The sequence below is a fragment of the Centropristis striata genome, chromosome 3 (assembly GCF_030273125.1).
Source record: "Centropristis striata isolate RG_2023a ecotype Rhode Island chromosome 3, C.striata_1.0, whole genome shotgun sequence".
Classification (NCBI taxonomy): domain Eukaryota; kingdom Metazoa; phylum Chordata; class Actinopteri; order Perciformes; family Serranidae; genus Centropristis; species Centropristis striata.
The window spans coordinates 20,480,539-20,505,753 of record NC_081519.1 but is presented as its reverse complement, the minus strand read 5'-3'; the positions used below and the strand labels follow the sequence as shown (position 1 = coordinate 20,505,753).

At 40.8% G+C, this 25,215-nt stretch overlaps 1 protein-coding gene across 3 annotated transcripts in view; it reads left to right on the top strand.

Moving 5' to 3' along the window:
• pdzrn3b (PDZ domain containing RING finger 3b) overlaps nt 1-25,215 on the top strand; it is a 113,819-nt gene that overhangs the window by 75,579 nt on the left and 13,025 nt on the right. The window contains exon 1 of one of the 3 annotated variants that reach the window (XM_059330153.1): nt 15,869-16,079. The exons of the other annotated variants lie outside the window; for them this stretch is intronic. Within the exon in view, the coding sequence (XP_059186136.1) occupies nt 16,011-16,079 (69 nt within the window). The 5' untranslated portion in view covers nt 15,869-16,010. Of the gene's footprint in view, nt 1-15,868; nt 16,080-25,215 lie in introns of those variants that run through there. 3 annotated transcript variants of the gene reach the window in all.

Below are 25,215 nucleotides of genomic sequence, written 5' to 3'. Positions count from 1 at the left end.
TGGTCCAAGTCAAGCCTGAGCCATGACTAAGGCAGCTGAGAGCAAGTTGAGCCCAGTTCCAGAGAAAATCAAGTCCTGTTCAAGACCATAGCAGACAGTAGTGTCTGTCCAATGCTAACTCAGTGATAAGGGAGTCAGAATGGACAGAAACATGTTCTTCTAACATAAAAATAATCGAACAAATCATGATCGTAAAATCAGCAAATCAGGAAAAGTTTTGTACAACTGATCCTGAATCAGGAGTCAGAAACAACTTGCCTAGACTTAGACCAAGACTAGTGCGAGACTTCAAAAAATAATCTTGAGACTGGACTTGAGTACTACAGCCCTGGTTCCCAGACAATGTATCTTCATGTTTTTGGTGAGCTGTAAAGTTAGGCATTTTAATATGGGTGTCTGTGAGCATTGACTCACTTCTGGAGCCAGCCTCAAGTGGACAGTAGAGGAACCGCTGCTCTTGGCACTTCTGCATTGGCTTTACTTTCCTGGAGGTTGCCACTTGCCATGAACCCTCATGTAAACATTGAAATGTGTCCATTACTTTGGTTTATGACCAAATACCTGAAAAACTAATGACATTTTCATCAGCCTTAACTGCACTTAGTGCTAATTTGCAATTGTTAGCGTGCATGCGGTGTTGTTTAGTACAGCCTTCCACAGCTGCTAGCATGATTATAGACTCCTTTTGTCCAAATCTCACTATCAGACTTAAATAGCCACCATCTGTCTATTTCTGCATCTTTCTCTCTCTCTTTTTTTTTTTTTTTTTTTACCAGTCGTGGATTTTAAAACAGTGAATTTTAAATCAGCCAATTATGGCTTGAAAAGTGTTGTGCCAAATCCTCATAACACCTTGGAAAGTTCTGGAAATAAAAGATGTGCTACAACATAAATTCACAGTTTTTTGTGAAAACCAAATTGCAATGTGTTTTTTATTTCTTTTATGCGGGGTAACAACATAAAAAAAGCCCTTCTTTAATTGCTGTTGTTGAAAATGATGTTGTCCTGACAGCTCTTGACAGCGTGTGTGTCATCCTTACACACTTAGCTGTTGTGTTGCAGTAGCCAGCTGCTCTGCCCCTGCATTGTTATGTGACGTTTTTTCAAGCCACAGGGTGGGAGTCACCTGCTGGTGGAGGACCTCTCACCTCGGCCGCCTCTCAAGGGGTCCCCCAAGTCCCCCGGCAGGCTGTCCATGTCACAGCTTGACTGACAGGTACAAAGTAACCACTGTGTGCTCTGAGGTCCTAAACTCACCCCTGTCATTCAGCTGTCCCAGGACAATGTCCGACTGTCCCACCCTCTCGACCTGCCTCTTTGTATCCTTATTGAATTACAGCACAAGTCGGTTCTGTGCACTCCTGGAGTAATTGAAAACATGTGATTAAAAAAAGGCAGGGATGTGCACCGCTGAACGTGACTCCATCCAACAGGAGCGCCGGTCAAATGGAGCCTGTGAAAGATGATATCGGCATGTGGCATCCTCATTATGAGGACTTAAACGTCCCCTTTGTAGGTGTTAAGACCGGAGCCAGGATTTTTGAAGTGGTTGAAGGGATTGTGCCGACCTCAAAATGAAGTCATGTTCCACCAGTCTGTTGCAGACAGAGCGTAGCCTTTTAAGGTGCCTCCTCACTCTTGGCCTTGTCAGGGTGTCTGCTGGGATACAGAAAGCCTGTTATACCTCTTCTAGCTACTCTGCTGAGTCAAAGGATTTGAAAATGGTCTACAAAGTCCAGCTACTCCCTTTTTGTAATATTGTTATTTATGTTGGATTTTTTTTGGACACCTTATTTCTTTATACTCTATCCTTACTTGCAAATCCCTAATCCAAACTAAACCAAACAACAGACACTGGTCCAGTTTTAAGAGCCAAGACAATGTTTTCAGGATTTCCAAACTCTGGGTTAGTTCATTCCTGTCCACGTAGCTTATCACACGATTCTTGCAAAAATGTTCCATTGTAATTGAGTGTTTAACTCTTACTCTAACTAAACTTTAGGGGCACATTCAGCAATCCAAGCTTGTGAATGGTCAAGAGTAATGGAGATACATGTTTGCACCTTGTCAGGAGAAAAAGTTAACACAAAGAATTCCATTATTATTAATCATAAAAGCAACATTTCTACATGACTGAGAAGTGGATATTAGCATCAATTTCCCCACCTTTGGATGGAAAGGATTTTTCTCTAAACATAATTACTTTTCGAGGGGCAATCATTTGTCATTTACTAAAAACTAATCAGCAACTGTTCAACCAAAAATGCCAAACTTTTCCTTATCATCATAGTAACTTGTATATCTTTGGCTTTGTACTGTTGTTCGTACAAAACAAGAAATGTGATGACTGGACCAGTGTACTAGATGTACCAACTGGTGTCGCACTTTACAACAGTCGCTCTTGAGTGATAGATATATCAATTATATCAGATATACTTTGGTGAACAGTAATATACCTGGGCACAGGTTGCTGATGAAGGCTAATTTTTTATTTGGCAGAATGACAAATGCCGGTTTGATTAAAATCAAACCAATTTCAGCTTGTACACCAAACCAGACAAAAAAAAAAATTTGACCAAACTCTACTGTTTTGTAATGTTGTATAGACCAAATGATTGACCGACTAATCAAGAAAATGAAATGGTTATAGTTGCTTCCCTAATTAATTTATCAGCATAATATGTCTATAACAAGTTATTTTTACAGCCAATTAATCTTTTGTTTGGTTAATGAAAATGAGAACGCCCTCTGTATGTCTGCTTCTTCATATTGGTTCCAGCTTTACATTTCAGGAGCTGGAATGAGTTATTAAAATTGTTGCTGAGTTCATTTTTGTTGATGTGTTTGAGCCTCAGGCAACCAGGTGATTTTGAACCCTAAATATGAATTTTTCGATAACTCATTCCTGTCAAGTTGGATTGAAGAGTCTTCTGGACCAGCCTGAAGACGTGTCCTTGGAAAGTAGGACAAAGGCTAGGTATTCCATTAATGGAGTGGGGTTATCCGTGGGCATTATTTCACACATCTATATCTGTCTTCGGTGGCCCCCTTCTGTCATGAAATAAAAAACCAAAGGCAAAGATGATGTCTAGTTAAAGACATGCACTGCGGAGAATGGCGAGTAAGGTGGATAATTGTTGCTTTCAGGGAGTGCCTGGACTCATGAATGTGTGCTCTGTTCTCATTACTACCCTTGATTACCTTAATCCGCCGTCTGAACTCAGGCCTGTCACACGCACCGAGGGATCTGAGAGGTCAAAGATCAAACCATCCCCCTCTGCTCGCCCCTAAAACCACTGTCTCCTCATTAAACTACAGCCTTCCCTCCCTCCTTTTCTCTGCATTAGCACCCCCAGTCCCTGCTCCCTCCGTTCACCATTCCCTTCTGTCTGTTGCCCTTTTGTGTATCTTTCCCCTTTCCTCCCCTGCACTTCTCAAAGAGAAGATAGTCCTCTCTCCCTCTCTTAATGGACTGGGTACTCTTAGCATCACCACAGCATTGTGCTCTGTAAAGGCAGCATTTGCAGGGTACTTCAGCGCAAATTAAGTTGGAACGAGATGGAAATTACAGGCTTGGGTTCCTTAAAAGCATGCTTCTATTTTTCTCTCATTCCATTTGGAAGGGAATGGGGTGTAAAGGGGGAGAGATGCGGGGGGCTGGGAGTTCTTGTTATTTTCAATCAAACACACTCTTTCTGAAGATGTGTTGGTGGAAACAGTTCTCGAGAAATTATATTTGGGTTAATGATGCTCAGAGCATCAAAGCAGGAACCTTCACTTTTGAAGCCATTTTCCAATTCCCAGTTTGATGTGAAATACACTGAGCCCGCTGGCTGGGTCAGAAATGTTTTCAACCAGCGCCTCATATTGACATTAGTATGTTTTTGTAGTCCTGGCAGCCAAGTGTCTCACCATAATTGAAGCATATAATGTCTTTCTTGCTGAAACATGTTAAAAAAAATATGGCTTCATTATGATCCATTGGGTTGTTTGGTAAAGGCTCTAATAGTCTTGTTTATTTGGAAAATAAACAAGGAAAAAACGGCATGAACATGTTTTTGCAGTTGCTGTTTATATTTCCATTTTAATTCACAACTCTGTGCATGCTTTGCATAGCATTAAGACATTTTCGGAATACCACACCAGCACACTAAATGATTCTATTTGCAGTCTCAAAACCACTTTGCACAATCATTTCAGCACATCTATTGACATATGTCACAAATTAATTTTCCATCCGGGCTAATGGCATTAGCATTTTCTTCGTTAAAAGCCCCACTGTTTGGGGTAATCATTGGATCAGAAGTGGAGAATGGGGACATTGTACACGCTTGTATTTCCTGGGAGTTGATAATTAAATTTACTTTGGGCAAATCTGGTTTGTATTGTCATGAGCAGATGTGTCATGGGAAGCATTAGAGAGGAGTTTATTGGCCAAATTGGATTCATTACAGACTACTCATGACTGGTAGAATAATCAGTATTGTAAGATCCTGACACATTTAAACTGCTATTTCTATGGTGATGATTACTATTATTATTTACTGGTTGCAGATTTGTAGTAAAAAAAAACAGCTATTTTGACAATGACAACAACGATTATAGAATTATTTTAGTGCTGTCAATCAAACAAAAAAACAACTAATTCTTTGCACAAAAAATCTTTTTTGTCTCAATACCAAAGCTAATAATAGAGCTCTGTCTGTCAAAGGGAACCTTTAGAACTAATTTTCATTTAGATATCTTGAGGTCAGAGGTCAAGGGCCCCCTTTCAAAATGGCCATGCCTGTTTTTCCTCGCCTAAATTTAACTTGACTTCTGGAGCGTTGTTTAGCCCCCTTCCTGACAAGTTATCATTCCTTAGGTCTTCTAGTTGCATATGATACCAGTATCTTTAAACCCAACCTGCTACAACCTGGAACCTTTATATTGTATTAATTAAAGTTTCAGCACATTTTATATTTCAACTTAATCCCCCAAACAGAAATTAAACATTTCCTTGATTTCATATCAGTTGCAGTTTGAGCTTTACAGCCCGATTCTTTCAATCAGAACAACGCAATCTTGCAGTATGTAATCTTTTAAACCCCAAGCCCACAGCTATATGGGAAGGATGAAGCATTAAGAGCAAGGGTAGATAAGCTGAAGTCACCACGTCAGTGAATGCGTTGCTCAAAGACATTTTGACTTTCAGAAGTGCCAGTGGAAGAGAAAATGAATTCTGTGGTCCGTCTAATCCAAAAGGTCAGCTGTCACCATCAAACCAGATTGTCCCAGGTATCCTGTGGGATTTCTTAGTTAATGATGATATCCACGGTACAGTCTGTCATTTCCCACCTCTTAAAAATCCTGGAATACTTAAAGAGACAGTGTTCATCTAAACCACCATATCACTTTAATGTTGGAGGCTTGCTATAGTTGGAAATTAAAAAGCCCAGAAGTAAAGAAATTCAATGGCTAAAAGCTTTTTACGTCAGACCGGTGTATTAGTTCTGTATACAGACAAAGTGATGTTTGGAATAATAATAAGCTGATATTTTAACAGTTCTGAAAAGGTGCAGACATGTCGTCGTTTTCTAATTACTAACTGGCTCAGCAAAAACAACAGAGGTGCTGGGAATTGGTCCCGACTGCCCGTAGGGCCTCTGAGGTCACTGCCTCGGCCTGACTAATGGGCCTTGGGGGTCATGTAGCAAAGAGATTTACTCACTGGTCAAGACATCCAGTTAGCATCACTAGCAATTTCATCATAGTCCCGTGAAGTGCTAAAGACATGAATGTGTGTAAAAATAACATTTCCCCCTCCGGGTTGGTGGAGTCATTTATCAAAGCTGACTTTGTGCAGTTAAACCCAGCTATCTGTCTGGGGATTGAGACATTTGAGTGATGTCAACCAACGTGTCCGTCAGTTACCTCTCAATGACCTCAGCTCTCACTCAGTGCTTTTCATTTGAAAGAGCACTGTAATGTAATGAGATTGAGGGCTGAACATGGACCCTTGGCTATAACTCACTCTTTGGAACCTTCCACTCAAACAGGTTGATATATTCCCCTGTTTCCACTTCAGGAACTAAATTTACTGTATCAGCTAGATATTGTCAAGGGGTCTGCTATTATTTCTATTTCCAGTTTCTTTCTAGCTTAACAGAGAACCTCTAAATGTCAGCTCTGCTCAGGAGGTGATAATATGTCGCTTTGCTCAGGAGGTGATAATATGTCGCTTTTGCAGTACAATAAGTGCTTTCAGTGGCTGTGGGAAATGGAAACACATCACCTTCATGTGGCAAGTTAGGTGTTAGCTAAGTTAGGTTGTTTTTGTCACTTTATCACTCTGTTCTGTGTGTCCCTGGTCTTGGTGAAGAACATGTTTGACTCTGAACCACAGGGCTGGTCTCTGTTTCAGCCACACCCTGTCTGTCTTCATAGTAGCCTGTTCTGGCATTGCTCCGTTTGCTTTTCTTTTGATGTATGAAATGGGTAGAAAGGTGGCAAAGTTTCAAATTGTTTGATAACCACTGCATCCCTGGTTTACCTCTATTTTAGCCATCCCCCTGCCACCTGCTCTAATCTACCAAACCACAACACTCAGTTCAGTTAAGTTCCTGGAAAGGTAATGTACAACACTTATTTAGCTTTTATGAACTAAGTCACTCTTTCACACACATTTTCACCTCGGGCTGGGTATCAATACTCGATACCTTTAAGTTATCAACATAAATAACAATAATAATAAATAACAAGTAATAATAATACCAAAAGTATCAACTTCTCCAGTCAAATGGTACAAAGTTAATTTAATTCTCTTTGTACTCTGAGCTAGAATAAAATGACGGCCCACAACAACAGCAGCTACAACAACAATCATTTGGATGCGGAGGAGTGGTGGGGGTTTTAACTGAATGCTTCCATATTCCATATGCTACCAAATGAAGTACTATTTATGTAAAGGCCTCACTTTAAGGGTACTGGTATTGGTACTGGTATCATCATTTTTAGACGATGGTATCATCATTTTTAGACGATAACCAGCCTCGACCAAACCTTGGAAGCATTGGTTGCTAAAAGTCACTTGGGCAGGAGTTACCCGGGATCAAGCCACCAACCCTGTGATTAATGAAAACCTATCTCTACCTGCAGAACCGTAGCTATACATAATACTGCTCTAGTGATGTAAAATGATCTTTTAAAAACGTACACAATGTCAACTAAAAATTTGTGACATCTCTTGTCCAAGTTATCTTATTGCCTCTTAGAAGAGGTGAAGTGTTAGCAGTTTGGGGTTTGGTGGCTTTTTTAAGAGCACCTTGGCAGTGCCCATGAGATGAACCTCCATGTCTGTAAGTCCATACTCTGTACTTGGTCCTTGCGGGGGACTTAAACCAGGGACCGTCCGATCCCATGCCAAGTCCCCCCAGACGGAGCAGTCTCAGTCCGGAACCTTTTCACTTGCTGCACCCACCTCTGCTTACTGTACCAGTGTGTCCACGCTTCCTCACCCTGCAACCAGTGTAGCTGGAGGCTTTTGTTGGTGGCTTTGGCTGCCAACATACTGGAGCGTCCAGGAGTGATGAAGGCTTGGGGAATTAGCTGGTGACAGGTACTCCGTGTGGACTCCAGAGTTGGCAGAGCCCTACAGGGAGCCTCAGAGTGGAGTCACATCATCGAGCCCTGCTCTCGGTACAGGAGAGGGGATGAAATATGAACTCCTTTTAATATCCCGCTTAATAACTGTGTTGACAAGCGCCATGATCTACCTTCTGCAGGAATGTCACGGCATTTGGATAATTAGCTGTAAATAGTATTTTATTATACCTTGCCATCACACGGTAGTGGAGACGTTTTTATAGTAGCAAAGGTTAGGTGGTAATTTCACTAGCCTTATTATAGAGCTAAATACAGGTCTCTCATGGGTGATGGTGGGTTGCAGGGGACCTAGAGAATCACTGCAAGAGTGAGTCTGTCTGCACCAAGACCAATTAATTTACTCTTCAACTCATCCTACCAATGCCTGCATCCACTTGGCACCAGTATTGGCACATTTTGAAAGCCAGAATGCTGTTTTCTGTACTCCTTTGTGAGTTTGCGTTTTACCTGAAGAAACAGACAAATTGTTCTTTTTTTTTTTTTTTTTGAAAAGTGGATAATGTTCCCACAAGTTGGCAGAGGGACATAGGTCTCAGTCGGATGAACAAACACAAAAACTGATAATTGCTTTTCCGTTATTATGTTTGTGTAAACCACCTCAGTGGCCTCACCTCAACAAATGCCTGAAGCTGTTTTTTAAGCCCCAAAAAATGAAGACAATTTTATACAGCAGAGTCAAAATCTGTGCGTTTTACTGTCAGGCTTTTGTTGATAATGGAAAACAGCTTCAGGGAGCTTGAAAAAAAGAAGAAACAAACCGAGTTTACAGATTTACATCTTCTGCTAACAAAAATGTAAATCCCCAAAATATCCAGTGGCATACATTGGGTTTGTGCATGCATGGAGCATTATCACAGCATTATCATCAGTCTTGTTAACATCCCCTCATACTAAAGTAATTACACTGAAGTGATAGTGATGGCATTATTAGTTGTTTGAGTCTCCAATTAAACTGTTTCGGTGGCTGTCACTCCTGCTGGCTGGGCTCCCTGTTTGCACAGGATCTGGCTCTCAGAGTAAATAGGAGTACAAAGCTGACAGCTGTCTGATAAATTATGCACAGCCCAGTGTTTCAGAGGTGGATACACACACACTCGCACCCACATACATACTCACTGATCCTTGCGCGCTCAGGCCCCAGCGGTACAGTTGAGAGGGACTGGAGACTCATTAAACTCCTCCACACGTTTAGTTTCTGTCTCTGCCCCGGTCCCTCGTCTGTGGGCTGTGTGTGTCTCACCGTCTCGTGTGTCTTCTTCACACCTTCTCTTTTCATCCCTTGTGTTAGCTCTCGCTCCCTCTTGCCACTCCTGTTCACTCATCTGGTATCTCTATCTGGTAACACGGCAGCATTGTAGCTCCCTTCTCCTCTCATATCCTCCACAGATTAGAGGACTGATATGAGGGCTCAAACCAAACCATGAAGGGGGACTAATATATGACCAAAATAAAGTCAGCCCCTCTTTTCCTCCAAATTAGCTCTGGTTTTTATAGTGGTTTCGTTCAAGTCAACTTTGGTGCTATCAAGCAAACCAGTCCGCGTTTCCACAAGTTTGGTGAGGAACTGTTGTCATTAAGGATGTTTCATCAACAGAGGGGGTTGAACTATGCACAAAAGAAGTAAACATCTCCAATGACTAGCTGGTTGCAAAAAGAAGTTAGATTACATAGAATTCTATGAGAAAAAGGCCCTTCTTCTCACTTGATTTATAAACTCAGTAAACATTTTCATAATGAGTTTAAGGTCTCAATCATTAGTTTAAGTACTCTTCAGTACAGCATGATGTTCTTTTTGTAAATGATGGGCTCATTAAGAGTAAAATAGCTACCTTGTCATTAACAGGTCCCTACCACAGCATTGTGAATAACAGATGCCTCTTGCTAACCAAGCTATCTAGCTAGTGTTTGTGTTACCTGGTTGCAAAAACAACAACATTGTGGCAGCCAAAAACGACATCCAACATGACAAATTTGAGGCTTCAAAGCTGGACTGGTGACTGTGTATTATTTTTATACGATCTATGATTTTAACTTCCTTTAAAGGCTTAAAATAATTCTCCTGATCAACAGGTAGCAGCACTGAGCCAGCACATGCATGGAAGAACACAACAGTGTAAAGGTTTCCTAAACATTAAAAGGAATCAGCTTTGCATAATTATTTGTGAGAAAGGATGTGAATAGAAACTTTGTTTACAAGAAAACTATGCAGGGCACATTGGAGAGTGCAGACCTCTGCCATGCCATCACATAATGTTGACAAAACTGAAAAATATATATTTTTTAACTAACGCTTGCTGTTGACTCTTTACTCTCAATGATATTCTTACCTTTACAACTTGAGACTTGATGGCTTATTGAAAGTTAAAAACACAACTGAGGCCTATTTGAATGGGGCCTTATTCAGTAGCTCTTGGTAGCATCCCATTTCAGATGGCCCAAGGAAAATTCAAGGATTTGTCTGTTCATGTTATTCAGCATTTGTGGATTTGTCCCACAAAAGTATGAACATTTCAGGACAGTGGAAAGTCCTCGTTTTTTTCTTCTGACCTCAAGTAACATGAAGGGAAGTGACGTTAATCCAGCTTGTGCTGACGCACAGAACAATGACACTTTATTCCACAGACAAGCCACACTAGGACATTCTACTCATGGATTCACAATATGTAGCCAATTTAGTCCACTCTATCGTTCCTCCATCTTCTACCCCTCCTCCCTCTCCTCTCCCCTCATCCTGCCGTCTGGACGGAGCATTAGAGTCATGTGAGAGGACCTGGACATCATACTTTTTCATTGTGTTATCACTATCAGCCATCAGTGTCCAGTTTCTTCACGTTGACACCTTCTGCAGACTTTCCACACCCCGTTAAGTCCACCTTTTTTTATTTGAGTCTTTCTTCAAATTGATCACGAGATCTCGCTTCCCACGATGTAGAGATAAATGGCTTGGCATTTTGCTCCGTGGCAGGATGAAATGTTAGGGTCAGGTTATGTTAATTTTAGTGGATCTGCAGTGACTCCATCACATGGACTGAAGACAATGAGGGTCATGTACATGCAATTACTCCTAAGTCACAGACTGTGCATTTTCAAACAATCATATAATAAATAGTTCAACATTTTGGTAACTGCAGTAATTTGCTTTCTTGCCTAGAGTTTGATAATGATCTGTACAAAAACTTAAGCAAAAAACAACAGTTTGGTATTTTACAAGGGTTACATCCCAGAGCTTCTTGACCGAAGAAGAAAAAACATAATAAAATGGTAATTTGTTGTGTTCATGCTTCAGTTTTAAAATAAATCCAACTGAGACATCACATATTAATTTGGCTTTAGTGAAAGCCGAGCCAGTCTGCTGCTGGCTTCAGCTTCATTTTTATGGTTCAAACATTGGATTGATCTTCTCAACAAACTCTCAGTAAAAAGTGTGAGAAGTGCTAAAAAGAAATGGTCCAAAATAAAAGCAAAATCACAAAACATTTTAGAGACTTCTTATTTTTTCTGCAATTGGATAGCAAGCACTTCTGTTTTCAAACCTGCTTACAATCCCCCTCATTGTCAATATACCTAGGAAATCCATCCATCCTCTGAATGCTCTAGGTCTCTAGTTTGTGGCTGTAAAGTTTCACGTTGTTGTGATTATCCTAGAGCTTATAGTTGGTCATTTTCTACAGTGAGATCAGGTTTCAAAAATGGTTTCACTGCAATATAATGCTATAACAGGGACTAGCATCATCACACATGAATAAAATTGGGCTCATTTAATCCACAAGAGTATCAACTTTCCAGTCTTATCCAATTTATTCAAATCCAACACTGTTTTATCAAATCAGTGTGCAGAAATATTACAGTGCAATAGGCAAAAGAAACACATTTGTACTGCATGGTTTTGTCCCAAACTGCGTGGAATTAGCACAAACCTATTTTAATTTATTTTGTTTTCATATGAAACCATCCTCACTGCCATCCCTGTAGCGTTAAAACTGAGCCCACCTTTGATGCTGGCGTCCATGCAGAGTTGACGACATTAAGTCAATCTTCAATTTCAGAGACTGATTACAGCTTCTGAAATGTGAGGATTTACAGCTTTTCTATATACAGTATTGTATCAGTATAGAATAATCATTTGCAGCCCATGTAATTGCACAATTTGTTTTGTAGAAGCCATATTTTTTAGGAGAAATTGCTCATTTTATGAGTATGTAAGGGGCATAAAGAGCTCAGAGGATGGGAGGATGATGTGTTAGAGAGTTTTAACCACACAGGGAAGGCGTACGCTGCAGCGATCGCCACCTGATCCCACTGTGGCTCTAGTTAAAGCCATGACTCTTAAACTGGGCCCAGTGGGACGCCGAAACAACACCAGGCAGCCTCCATGAATATGAATGATCCAACCAAGCATAGATCAAATGCACGGGATCCAAGCACCACATCGCTAATTGGGAGGGGATGCGGTAACCTTGGGACCTCTTGTCTCTATAAAAGAAAAAAAATGTTGATGTTTATTATAACAAACCGCACGACATTATTATCGTTTGGTCTCGCTCCCGCTGAGATAGGGCCCTCCGACACTGTGTCACCGTCTAGACCAGTAATGAATAAAAGCTGAAGTGTGTGTGTCCCTGTGCAGAGCCCACAGATCAAACCACAGCACAGCAACGGAGGAGAAAGGTTTTGTCACCAGTGACGGCAAGAAATTTAATCAGCAGCAGCCAAATTAAATCTCTGAACACAATGGCGGCCTGTGTACAGACACTCAGCTTGAACAGCTCCTCAGTTGACTTTTCTGCTCCATATTTTACTGCTGCTGATTGTTCATTAATACGCAAATTTTTTCGCCAACAGCTGCCATAACCTTTCGTGCAGTTGTTCATATCAGAGCGCTGTCTCCGTTTTGACTTTGTGAATGGGATAATCTCAGTGTGAAAGAAAGATTAGCCGGGCGAGAGCGCCGGCTAAAACTCTCCACTGATCCCAGCCCCAGGCACAACAGTACAGCTAATGTGAGCGTAGAATTAGTTTTTCATGCAGCTCTGGATGAAAGTTTGAGCCTAGCACCCAGACAAGCAGAGCCTGCAGTAATTATGAATGATTGTTAAATTCACACAGATACCTTCACAGTTTGCCCCGAGGCAACTCTTTGTCACCATTGCTTCTTCAGCCTCAAGGATCCTTCTTCTTTTTTTAGATAGTCCAGTATTCTGTGTGTTTATGGTTGTGGGAAAAAGATGAGAATTTATTGGAAGGCAGCATTTGGTTAATAGCTGTTGGACAGAACAAAAATTTAGAGATTAAATGGAAAAGTGAAATCTCATTAGCTGAATTCCCATCCAAGTGTTTTATGTAAATTAGCAATTTGGGAAGCTGAATAGAGATTCTGATCAAATAAATTGAAAAAACCATTGCTAGAGGCAGGAGTGTTTCTTTGCCAGTACATCAATTATGCCATAATGACCTACGGTAGTGCATATAACCCTCAGAGACCCACATAGACCTATTGTCCTCTTTTTTTAGGGGGGACAGGGACAGGACTAGGTCTCAAGTTGTTCTAGTCACAAATCTGTAAAATACATTGTTTGGGTTAGACACCTTCATTCAAATGCTGAAAGTTTAGAGTTACAGGGCTAAGAACATCATGAATAAATTGTCAAAAATCCCTCTGAAATACTACGTTAAGACACAAAGACTTTGAGGAACACTAGAGAAAAATTGATGCTGTGATATGGAGATGTCTGCAAAAATTGCCTTTTTTTAATGATTGGATGGTGAGCAGTTGTTGTATTGTTAGTATGCCGAGGAAAAGCTATCACCTGAATCTGAATGCTCTGATTTCCATGTTGTTGTTGTAAACTTTCATGAGGCTGTGATTATCCAATAGGTCACTCCAGATCATTTTATACAGTGAGGTCAAGTTTCAAAAAATGCTCTCACTGCAATTAAATGAGGACGAAATATCACCACACGTGAACAAAACTGGCCTCTTTGAATCCACAATGGATGAATCTCAGCTTTCCAGTCACACCCAATTTATGCATTCCAGACCCGAGTATGCAGGAATATTCAGGACAATTGGCGGGAATAATACATTTGTCCTGCATGAGAAAAACTGCATGCTTTCTGCCCCAGACTGTATAGGATTAGCATAAAGTAGGCATGCCAATACATAGGAGACTTGTGGGCACCCATAGAACCCATTTTCATTCAGATCTTTGATAATGGCACAGTTTTTTTGGTTTTCATCCTTGGGCTGTATGAAATATGGCCAAATTAGTCGACATCATAGAACATCTTTCATTTTGCTTTACGTTTGTGATGTAGTTTTAGTCCACATTCCGGCTTCACATTATGCTTTCTGTGGCATTTGAAAAGATTAACATAAAATTTGCTTGACATTTGACTGGAAAAACCTTTGAGCCTCGCTAATATTGCGTCTGTCTTGGAGAAGCGCAGGAAGTGTGGAAGTGCTGATAGATAGGGATCAGTGGACACATCTGGCAGAAGGAAATACCACTATCAGCAGCAGTCAGGGTCTCTCCCACATGACCACCCCCCTCCTGTAATGAAATCTATCCAGGTATGAGGCTTAGTAACATGGACTTAATTGAACCAATCCTTTGTATTTCACAATGAGAGTGGGATCAAATGAAGGGGTGAATAAGGACATTGCTCTGACTGCATTGACTCTGTATCACATCTTCTGCCTGCAGAACTGTAAAGTTTGTGATCTCTGACCATTACAAACCAACAGATTGTAATTGTACCCAGGGACAGCATTTGTTGCCCTTCTTGCCCATAACGGACATGTATCTTTGGTTCAGTGGAGACAGCAGGACAGATGCCAGCTCTTGCTTATGGAGACATACTCACTGTCTGCACACTACGTAGCAAGAAGGACCCAGGGAGCTGTACTGTACGGTATGGCACCATGCATAAGATGCTCCGCTGGGTGAGGGCTTGTCTGGCCAGCAAAAATATGTATCTGGTTTATTTGTTGTCCCGGGCTTTGGGCCTGTGGGTTTGGAGAGATATACATGAGGAAAAAATGCTCAGTGTCTCTTTGCGTTGGATTAGTATACCAGAGGTCACCAAGTGCTAATTTAACTGGGACACGGAAAGGGTAAACTCTAACAAAGCTGCAGAGCACAGCTTTGGATTCATAAGTCACAAATATTTAACCCTCTATTGCATTTTAAAGGTGGGTAGTTGGTAAATTGTTACAATATCGCTGTGGAAATTATTCAGTTTCATAATATTAATTCAATATCATTTGTCCCATTTAGTGTTCATCAAATTGTTTTTGAATGAAATGGATAATACATAATCCATTCTCACCCAATTTCACCTTTTATCCCAGCAGAAGTAGGAGGTCTCTTGACTAGACTTTTTTCAAAAGAAATGTACACAAAAGTGCACTGAAATATAATTTGGGTAGGCATCGCAAAATCTTCAGATTTCCAGTGGTGGAATTTTATAATCCAGATAATATTAAAAGTTAGGGAATGCCTGAAATGAAAAATTAATAAAAAATACTGAAGACTCAATTGACCATTTTACTAAAAAAAAATCACATCTAAACTGGTTTTGATAGTAAAAAAAATTAAAGATTACTTACCCCTGAGACTATTTTAAAATCAATGGTCTCAATATGGAACAATTATTCAACTTCTTATCATGACCCTCTCAGTGTCCCATGTCCATGGAAAAGGGCACAGTATGGGATCAGTTATTTGTCATGTAAAAGTATGACACATCTACAGTAAAACATGGATTTTCTATAACTGCCTTTCAGAAAAATTGAGATAAAATAATTGTTGCCGTAGGGTGACACCCTGCAGTAGAGGGCTAACTAATATCAGGGATGAATGACTTCTTCAGATTAAAAGTCTGGAACAGTTAACAAACAAGATTTGGGGGCCACTGGAGAGAATCAGAAACATATTAGTGTTGTCACTCATCACATTTCTTCACAATAGATCTAATGACTTATTCATTAAGGAGACTTCATCTCAGATCAGCCTCTTTGGTAAACCCCATCCATGAGTTAGCCCCCCTCATGAATAATCAATGAGTGGCTGCTTAATAAACATGAGGGGGTGTATATATTGGAGCTGTGGAGCTGGTCCCAGCGCCCAGTAAGCTCAGCAGAAGGCTGCAGAGCATTGGAGAGGGAGGGAGCATGTGAGGCGAGGAGGGGGGGGCTGAGCGGAGAGATACAGCCACCACAAGCTAAAGGGGGAAGTCAATCCTGTCAGCCAAAGTGGTTGTGTGGCTGTGAGCGGACAGCGAGTTCAGAGAGGAGGAGAAGAAAAAGAAGATTCCACTCTGTGTGAGTGGCTGCAGGGAGACTGGATGGTGTGATCTCCTCCACCATGGGATGCAGCCTCTGTACCCTGCAGAAGCCTCGGGAACAATATAAACTACTCTATGAAGTCTGCCAGGTACTGTGACCAAGCCTCTTCAAACCTCACCCAGAGTTTTACGGTTGTTTTGTTGTAGTTTTGACTATTTCGGCAACAGTTTTTAGTATTGTATTGTCTCGGGGTCAGTGGCTGAGTGGGAGTGCAGTGGAGTGGAGTTGTTGGCGGCCGGGGCTCCTGCAGCTGAGCAGCCTGAACTCTGGCCGCAGGGGTCAGCGGGAGGTGGCGCGCTGGTGCTTAAAGGAGGGGGTGATGAAGAGGTGACAGCTCTCTCAATGTGTCTGCTAGTGTGTGCCGATCACTGCCCACCTCCTCATTGTCAACTGAATGCTGACTCGGAGCTTTCCGGCTTTAACCCCTGTTTGACTTTCACCAAAGTTTATATTTAACACCGCAGTGCTTGTTTTGCACATTTTTTTTTCACCAAAGAAAATAGAGCAGGCGTGTTATAGATGCACCATTAACACAGAGGGAGAATGTTCTCACAAGAGCATTAACAGCACATGATCTTTCTTTTTTTTTTTTTTTTACTTTCGTGCTGTTTAGTGCTGAAACAGTTAATTGATTAGTTGATTAATCGACATTTATCCAGCAAAAATGGCATTTTCATGTTCTCAAATGTGAAGATTTAGTCCTTGTCTTTGTTTTGTGTTAATGAAATATCTTGAATTTTAGAATGTTGATCAGACAAAAATAGAATCTCTTTTTTTTAATAACAGGGTTCCTGCTAGAGCCTCACTGACATGGGATTTTTGTGATTAAAGTAATATTAAAATGAATTTTTGAGCTTGAATAAAAATAGACCTCTTCTATGCAGATTGTGCACCAATGAGACTATGCAAAGCTGCTTTCTAAAAAAAATAAAAATAAATCTTTATTAAAGAATATTTATTATTTATTATTATACATAGAATTAATTACATTGTCAGTCAACTCTAGAAATGATAAGTGAGAAAGGAAAATACAAGCAAAAGTACAAATAAAATAAATAGCTAAATGTATATTGTGTAAATAAAAAAACAACAAAAAAAGCTTTCATAGTCAGTTGATATATTGTTATATGTCTGGCACTATTTAGTACAAAGTCTTGACAGTTATAATCATTATGTTTTCAAGGTTAGGAATATGGTTGGGTTCTTTGAAAAGGCTTTAGTTTTACTCTTAAAACTGAACAAACTGTGGAATAACTGACAGATAAATGGATGGTGAAAATAATAATAGTTCTAAAATTCTAAATTCATTCTTGGTTTGGGATATTTTCATTTGAAACATGTTGGATTTATTTGCAAAAGATAAGTAAACACTGATTGAGTTTTTCTGTCCATGGACTCGTGTTGAATATGATCAGATTAAAAAAAAATCTGTAATTTCCCCAGACGATGTTCAGAATTTTGAAAGCGATGAAACCTTTCAGTCTGAATCTTCTCTGCCGTCAGGTGAACTGAACATGAACCCAGTTTTTCAAAATCACTTGATTGTAGCATGAAAAGAAAGATGTCTGATATTGTAGTCATAATGAAACTTAGCTGACTGGGTTGTTATATATTCCTTCAACTGTGAAATTGTGGGCATATCATTGTTCTGTGTGACTGGCGCATGGTTTCACCAGAACAAAACCTACAGCATGTAGCCACCCTCTGTTCTTTGGAAGGCTTTGCTGCGTCGTCAACTTTAATTGAGATGTCTCACTCAGGCTGGTTTATTCAGGAGTGTTTAGATTCAAGTGGCAGTCCGGTCTAATGAGTGAGAACATCTAACAGCAGCCACTGTACCACTCTGACAGGCTGCTGTCTGTACCATGCTCAGATCTGTTATTTCCCCCTTATTCTTTTCATCCATAATGGACCCTAGCCAAGTGTTATCCTCCAATCACCCCAAATTACATCTCCATTTACTACACAGGGTGCCGTGTGGCTTGTGGCTGCTTTAAATGAACGTGAGGATGAAGCTCTGTGTGGATCTGGTTCATTATTTATTCTTCCTCCCATCAGGGGAAGAGAACAGGGGGAGTCTGACACTGTGCTTGCAAATAGTTCCGCTTTGATCAGGTCTGATCATGCAAAAAAAAAACAACACTAAAAGGTTTTTGCTTGTCTCGAAAGAAAAGACGGCTGATGTGCAGGGGCATAATAAATGGATTATGGGTGCTGATATAGGGGTCAGAAAGCCCCGCAGTCATCCACCCCCAACAGATCACTAATAACAGCAAAAACATGATGTTTGGAGGCAGGCTGTCACTTCTTTTGTTCTGCTGTCTCTTCGGTCACAGGGCCTGTCAGTTATCATGGATTGGCAGGCCGTTCACCCTCTTGTGTCTGTCTCACAGCAGTCTTTACTTTTGTCAGTGACTCCGTCTGCCGCAGAGGCTCTGTAGAGAAAGTCAGTGTGCTGCGTTTAACATGACAAGTCATTTGTCATTTTGCTGCCCTCAGCCCGGCCAAGCAGCCGTCCCCCACATGACAGCAGAGATAGCACAGAGAGTTTGTGATGCACTGTGAGTGGATATTCTATTTTCAAAAGGTTAATGGCAGTGATGCTGTTGGGAGAATCATGGGAGGAATTTGTCACTCCACCCAAATCATACACTCTTTCAAACTTGCAAGGTCGTTTTTCAATAGTGGCAGCTTGTAAAACCTTTTCTTTAGGGCTCAACCCATCTAGACTGTCAGCACTATAACGGTTTAGTCTCTGGGGCAATATTTTGGGGTTTCTGGTGTTTCTGGTCATTGTATACAGTGGTTAGCAACTCGAGAGAGGAAAATGTTGTTTGAGATGACATTTTTTCTTTTAGAGAAAAAGAAACAGATATCTGACATTTTTAAAATGCTAATAAAAGCTAAATCCTCATCAGACAATAGCTTGATTTCCTGAGATTTCATTTCTGGCCAATGCCTTGTGTGCTCTCCACGTGGACTGTGTACTCGGACTATAAACGGGCTGCAAATGAAATCCAGAATGCTTCTTGTACCAAAATCTCAGGGCCTCATTTAAAAGGATGCATTTTCTAGTTTTCTGAAAAGATTCCTGTTTAGCATAAGACACAACGGAAACTACATCTGTTCAAACATGACTAAAATAACTTTTTTTGGTCTCCATCAGTGACAAGTCACACTTGAATATCAATAACTATGGTATGATTTCTGTCAGATTTATGCAAATCACCACATATCCTCTACATTTTTGCCTGACCTTATGGAAGCTAAGGGGTTGTTTAGTTGAGCTGTGACTGGAAAGACACTCTACTATACTAAAGTAAAGAAGGTCTATAAAAAAGATGTATGGGGCAACTATATACAGTAAAAATATTTTTTAAAAAGAAGCATGCAAGTGGATTTTTTTGTTAGTTTATTCACCGAGAATTATGTGAAGTATTGAGTTTTCCATGGCCTTTGGTCAATTATACTGCAATGATCAATCTAGTACAGCACTCATTACAGAGCAGACACAGCCAGCCTTGCCCTCTGACACATTATGTATGTCTAATCATTACATAGGTCCAACTAGAAGGTGCATCCATAATGTACAACTACTAGCAATGGTTAATGATGGCCGGCGGGTCATGGCTGAATTCACCATGCAGGTTATCGTAAAGCTTTTTAAAGCAGTTCTGTGTGGTTGGTATTTTCTGTAGGCATTATAAACTGCATTGAAGCGATTGGTCTCAGCTGTGCATGTAAAACACTTTGAAAGGAAAATGTTCAAGGCAGCTAAACCAGTTGGCGATATTGTAGTAATGGTCATGGTCAAGACTGGACTCAGACGTACCCTCAGGGACCTGTAGCTTGAGTCTCAGTTCCATCATACATCAGCACTGGGTCTTGATGAGAGCATCATGAAGCTTTTTGGATGCTGGGCTTTCACAGGACTAAATATGCCTTTCCATGGTACAGTAGGTGGTGGTGAATGAGATCTGTGTGAGCACATCCCGAGCTTGTACCTCTGGGGGGATTCTGGGAGGTCTTATTTCTCCTTCCTGATAATACAGACAGATCCTCTTGTTCAGTGAGCCTGGCGCGGCGCCCATTCCGCTCTCTCCTTGGTCTCTCTGAGGACTTAATAATCCATGAACACTTGAAATCTTTCCAGTTCATTAAACACCTTAGCTCCAACTCCCATGTCGGAGGCATGAAAAATATGCTTTAACACTGTTTTATAAAAGTCAACAGACTGCTTTTTTTTACCTGAAGGCATTTTATCCTGGCAGGATTAGAAACACTTGACTTGGTAACTTTAGCAGTCTGTTTGGATAGAATGAGTTATCGGTATCTGCATACATTATTTTCTTCAAGGAGTTTCACTCATGAAAATGCGTGTTTACAGCACCGAGTGTCAATAGAGCCGTACTGGAGATCAAACAACTTTAAGGTCTATTAAATGCAGCCGACGTGGCGTTTTAGATAAGCGTTTTCTCCTTTTTGTTATGATCATTAAAGGCTTGAGCTGCGGTGAGCTCAGCGCTCCCTTTTAAACTTGACCCCTCTGACAGCAGTGAACCCCTCGGTCCTTTCTTCAAAGCTAAAGGTAAGAGCCATGTGGAGATGTAAGCTCAGCTGCTTTTGTCAGGGACTTTAAGGTAGAAGCCTTGGAAACTCTGTTTGACAGTCCCGGGGCTCTTAATCTCTCCAGAAGCACTCTGTAATGGCTGTGGCGCCGTGCTGCGGCTCATACAAGACCCAGAGCTTAATTAGAGCCTCAGCACAAGCTGGCTATAAGGGCTTAGATCCATGCTGAACTGATCTGGACTATTGTTTGACTGCTAAGTCCGTTTTCTTTCTATGGTCTCTCCGTATATCTGTCTATTTCACTCTCTGTTCTCATCTGAAACCAAAAAGCGATAGATCTGCAGATTACAAATGAGCCCGCTGGAACATTTCCGCCACCTAATTAGCCATATTTCTGATTGAAGGCTGCAAAAGATGTCAAGCTCATTTCAAGAAGCCAAGTTGTCACAGCGCCAGATGGTCTCAGTGTGACATCTTCTGGACCAGACAGACAGAAATTAGATGGAAATATTTGTATAAGACAGCCCGTCATCCCTCCAGTCCTCTGCCCCCCTCCTGTCATCAAAGCAGTTACCAGAAACTTGCAAAGATGCAGCTCGGCCCCATTCGGCCCCGGCCCCTGTAATGAGGCTTGACACCGACAGCATACAGAGACAAAGCAGGGGATCAGCGGCTCGGAGCGCCGGCCACCGGAGCCTGACACTGTGTGTTTTTAATAACGGCTAAGATCAGCCCTGGTGTGCCGTCACATCTGTTAAACACTGGAGCAGGTGGCTGGCTGCCACAGGGGAGCACTCACAGGAGCCTGTGTGCTTACCGTCCGTCCAGAGCAAATTACAAAGAGGGATCAGAGTCTCAACAGAGATATAACAACATCCTGACAATACAGACGGACAAGAGTGGGAAAGACGGCAGTTATTTGGTGCAAATCAAACATACCATTGATGTAGCGCATAAGAATGATAGGAGATTGTCCATTTCACCCACCACACCACTTTTAGATTTGGATGTCATGGACAGATAATAACAAATGGCTCGTTGTCACTATACTCATGGATGTCAATCATCATTATCAAGTCCCATGAGTCCTATATTGCAAAGTAAAGCTCCTTATTAACACCTGAATGATAAAACTCTCAGGGCCTCTAGCAACAAGCAAAGAAACACTTAGTGACACAGATTATAACATTCACAGGGTTTACGGCTTGTGCTTGAAAACTGGAAATTTAGAGACTGGAGTTCCAGCAATCGTTGCTACACAAGTCTTGTAAGGAAACTAACACTAATGTTTGGTTGAAAACAGCTAATATCAGCTAGCTGCTAGCACAAATTTGAGTTCATAGTGCATTTGCGGCCATCATCTGTTTTCTTTAACATAAAATCAATCATAAATCATCACTCTGCTAGTGTTTTCTATGTTATCTTGGGTGCTCTGATCAATTGATCAATAACTGTATTCTTTCATTTAGTGAAATCAGACATTAACCTTACCTTCTTATTGCCTGAAAGGAATTATTTGCTGTTTTATAGCCACATCTTCCCCACCACAACAATTCAATTGTGAGATTGACATTTAAATCAGACAGCTTAGAACGTAACCTTGAATATTGGACTATTCTGGGTCAACCCTACTTTATACATACAGATGTATATATGGCTATTTAAAACTGGACAAAGGTGTAACTTGGATAAATGTGGAGAAGGTCAGACTTGTTGTACATTTAGCAGTGGTGAGTGCAGCTGTCACATGTTGAGACACTTTATCATGAACTCCTGGAAAAGGTCCTGGAAATGTATTTCCTAAAGAGCAGGAACCCTGATCTGATTTTGTTGTTGATGGCAAACTAATTTAGCCCAACTCTGCATCCATATTGGTGTCACAGATGTTAGTTTGTCATGTGGGATTATTTCAGTTTTGTACAGATGCATCAAGAGATAGCGGGTGACCTCGATTTAATTAGTCTTTGTCAGATTTTTCTCAAATACGAGGCTTGTTTCCTGTCGTACAGTCAATCTAATTTGCATCAATTATCTTTTGTTTTACAAGAGCAGCAGTGCATTAACTTGATTGTCACTGTGACTAAGAGCTTGCTGATTATAAAATTAGCATTAACATGCACCTTGTTAGTGCTTTATTTGTGTGTTGTAAACCCCCATGATGAATAAAACATGTGTGGCCTCTGAGCAGTCACATTTGACTGATTAAGGATGATTATGATGTCCCATTATCAGCCTGTGAAAGGGAGACACTCTCAGCAGTGTGTTCACCAGGAGTCATTCAGGAGGCATTATGTGTCAGTAACAGTGGGATTTAGACTCACCTGCACAGAAGGAGCTGTGATCCGTCTGTGGACTTTTTGTGTTGTTTTTCTTGTATGTGCTTACTCTCCTCCCCTCCTTCCAGTGGACCATATCTCTGTTTGATTGCTGTTCAAGCAAACTTGACTTTGCTGACTTGAACAAACAGACTCAGCCCCAGCATAGATCTCGGTGTGATTCCTCACAGGAAATTGGTGTGTGTGTGTGTGTGTGTGTGTGTGTGTGTGGGCGTGGGCGCGTATGTGTGTGTGGAGACAGAGAGGTGATGTCTGGGGTAGTGCTGTGAGATAACGGTGCTAATGAAGCACAACACAACCCTGGGTTTCAGCCTATTTGCTGATTCACCATGAACTCCACCCTTAATTAAACAGTATACTGTTCTAATATGGGGCAGAGGATGATGTGCTCCAGCTGTGCTCTGGTCAGGTAAACTCCTCCAGCCTCCTTTTGGTTGACTTTAAATGCTACAAGTCTGTTGCCTTGGTAACCTTAAGAGACTATATATCATCTCTGATTTACCATAATATTGTGTGTTATCTATTCCTGGTTTTAAAGGTTGTATTACAGCAAAGTTGTGTCATTTCCTGAACTCATCATACTGTTCTAGCTGTTGTACATGAGGTCATGATGCCCACATTATTAATGATTAATTATCAAAATTCTCATTGTGTAAATGTTTTCTTACATACATTTCTTATATATATATATCAGTTGGTTTTTGGTTGCTATGTCGTTGTGGATATATTTGCTTACTGAAATGATCAGACATGATGAAGAGAAATATGAGAAGTGCCTCTTTTGTGTGCACTCTTGGATTTAGTTGTTTTCTTGCTTTCCTCTCTTCTATTACTCTACTTGTGCACTCATTTGCTTAAACTGAACAGCCAGAATGATTTCTCTCACAGATGAGCTGCACCAAAAATGCTCACTGATGAGCGGTTGATCATTGGTTTGGTGTATCAAACTGGCTGAAAATTGTTGTAACCGTTAGTACATTACACTGATGACTCAGACAAATGTTGTTGGTGTTCAAATGTCACACATAGCACCTTTTGTATGTTGAATTTTCATTCGAGAGTTTGCATTGAAAATTCCAAAATGAAACTTTGAAGTCCTGTCTGCTTTCAGGTTTTCACAGATTAGTGTGGAGTCTGAGTCACTGTTATTGTACGAATGATAGCAGGTTGCTGCTGCTGTGTTTTACTAATAAATCCCTCTGAGAGAGAAACTCATCCATTTATTTTTCTCTGAGCTTATTCAAAAGCACAATGGATGAAACAGGTGATCGCTAAGGGGCTTAACAGTCAATGAAAATGTTCCAAGTCAAGGAAAGTTCAGCAGCTCCGTGAGACACACTTCACACCTTCAGTTCAGCTCACGAGACGAGAGAGAGGAAGCAGAAAGCATACTGGAAGTGATTTTGGTTCTTAATTGATCGAGTGTGGATAACACAATGTCCCATGGTTAAATCAGATTAGCAGTAAACAGTGGTGTCTCTTTCAGTCAGCATTAAGTTTTCAGCTGTTTGTTCTGTAATCCTCAGTAAGCTTGCACACTGTGGCAAATAAAGACTGCTGTGTTTTTCAGGCCTCACACCTTACAGAACTTTCTTTGCAATCAGTTTAAAGAATTTCAAGACGCACTTGGAAGTGTGCGCATCCACACACACACACACACACACACACACTGGCAAATCACTGGCTGGTGCTTGAATTTTATTTCTTTTCTTATGAAAATGGTAAAAGTGAAATAAAAGGAGGGATTAACTGTGTTTTTCAAGGAGAATGACCCACATTCAGACTGCCAATCAAATATTATACAGCACCCCCTGAAAACAACCCTTCAAGTCTTCATGCTCTCTATCACGTCAGCGCTCCTCTCTGTTCCCAAATACAGACTTTGAAGAATTCGACTTAGAAGTGTATCGAAGCAGAAAGAAGAGGCAAGCGCCCCGGCTCTCAGGACTCTTTAAAATGCTTGTCTATAGAGTGAAGTTCCCAGGGTTCCCTCTGCCCGGCTCTGCCTGGCAGAGTTTCCACTCTGTTCACCTCACTGCGTTTCCTCAAGGAACAGAAACACTGGCTCTTTAATGATGTTCTTCTCCTCTTTATTAAAGGATTAGGTGCTGATTGAATGGCTGTATCAAAGACTAATGTTACACAACACAGTCAGTGAATTGACTGAATATCCTGCAAAGCCTTTTCTGTATGATAATGATTCAAATGAAGGGCTGTTAATAGTAGTTTTGTCCTCGTCATTTTTTTTAGCACACTGTTACAGTTTTGCATTCAAATTTCCATGCAAATCTCTTTTGTTATTTCCTCATATTTCATTTA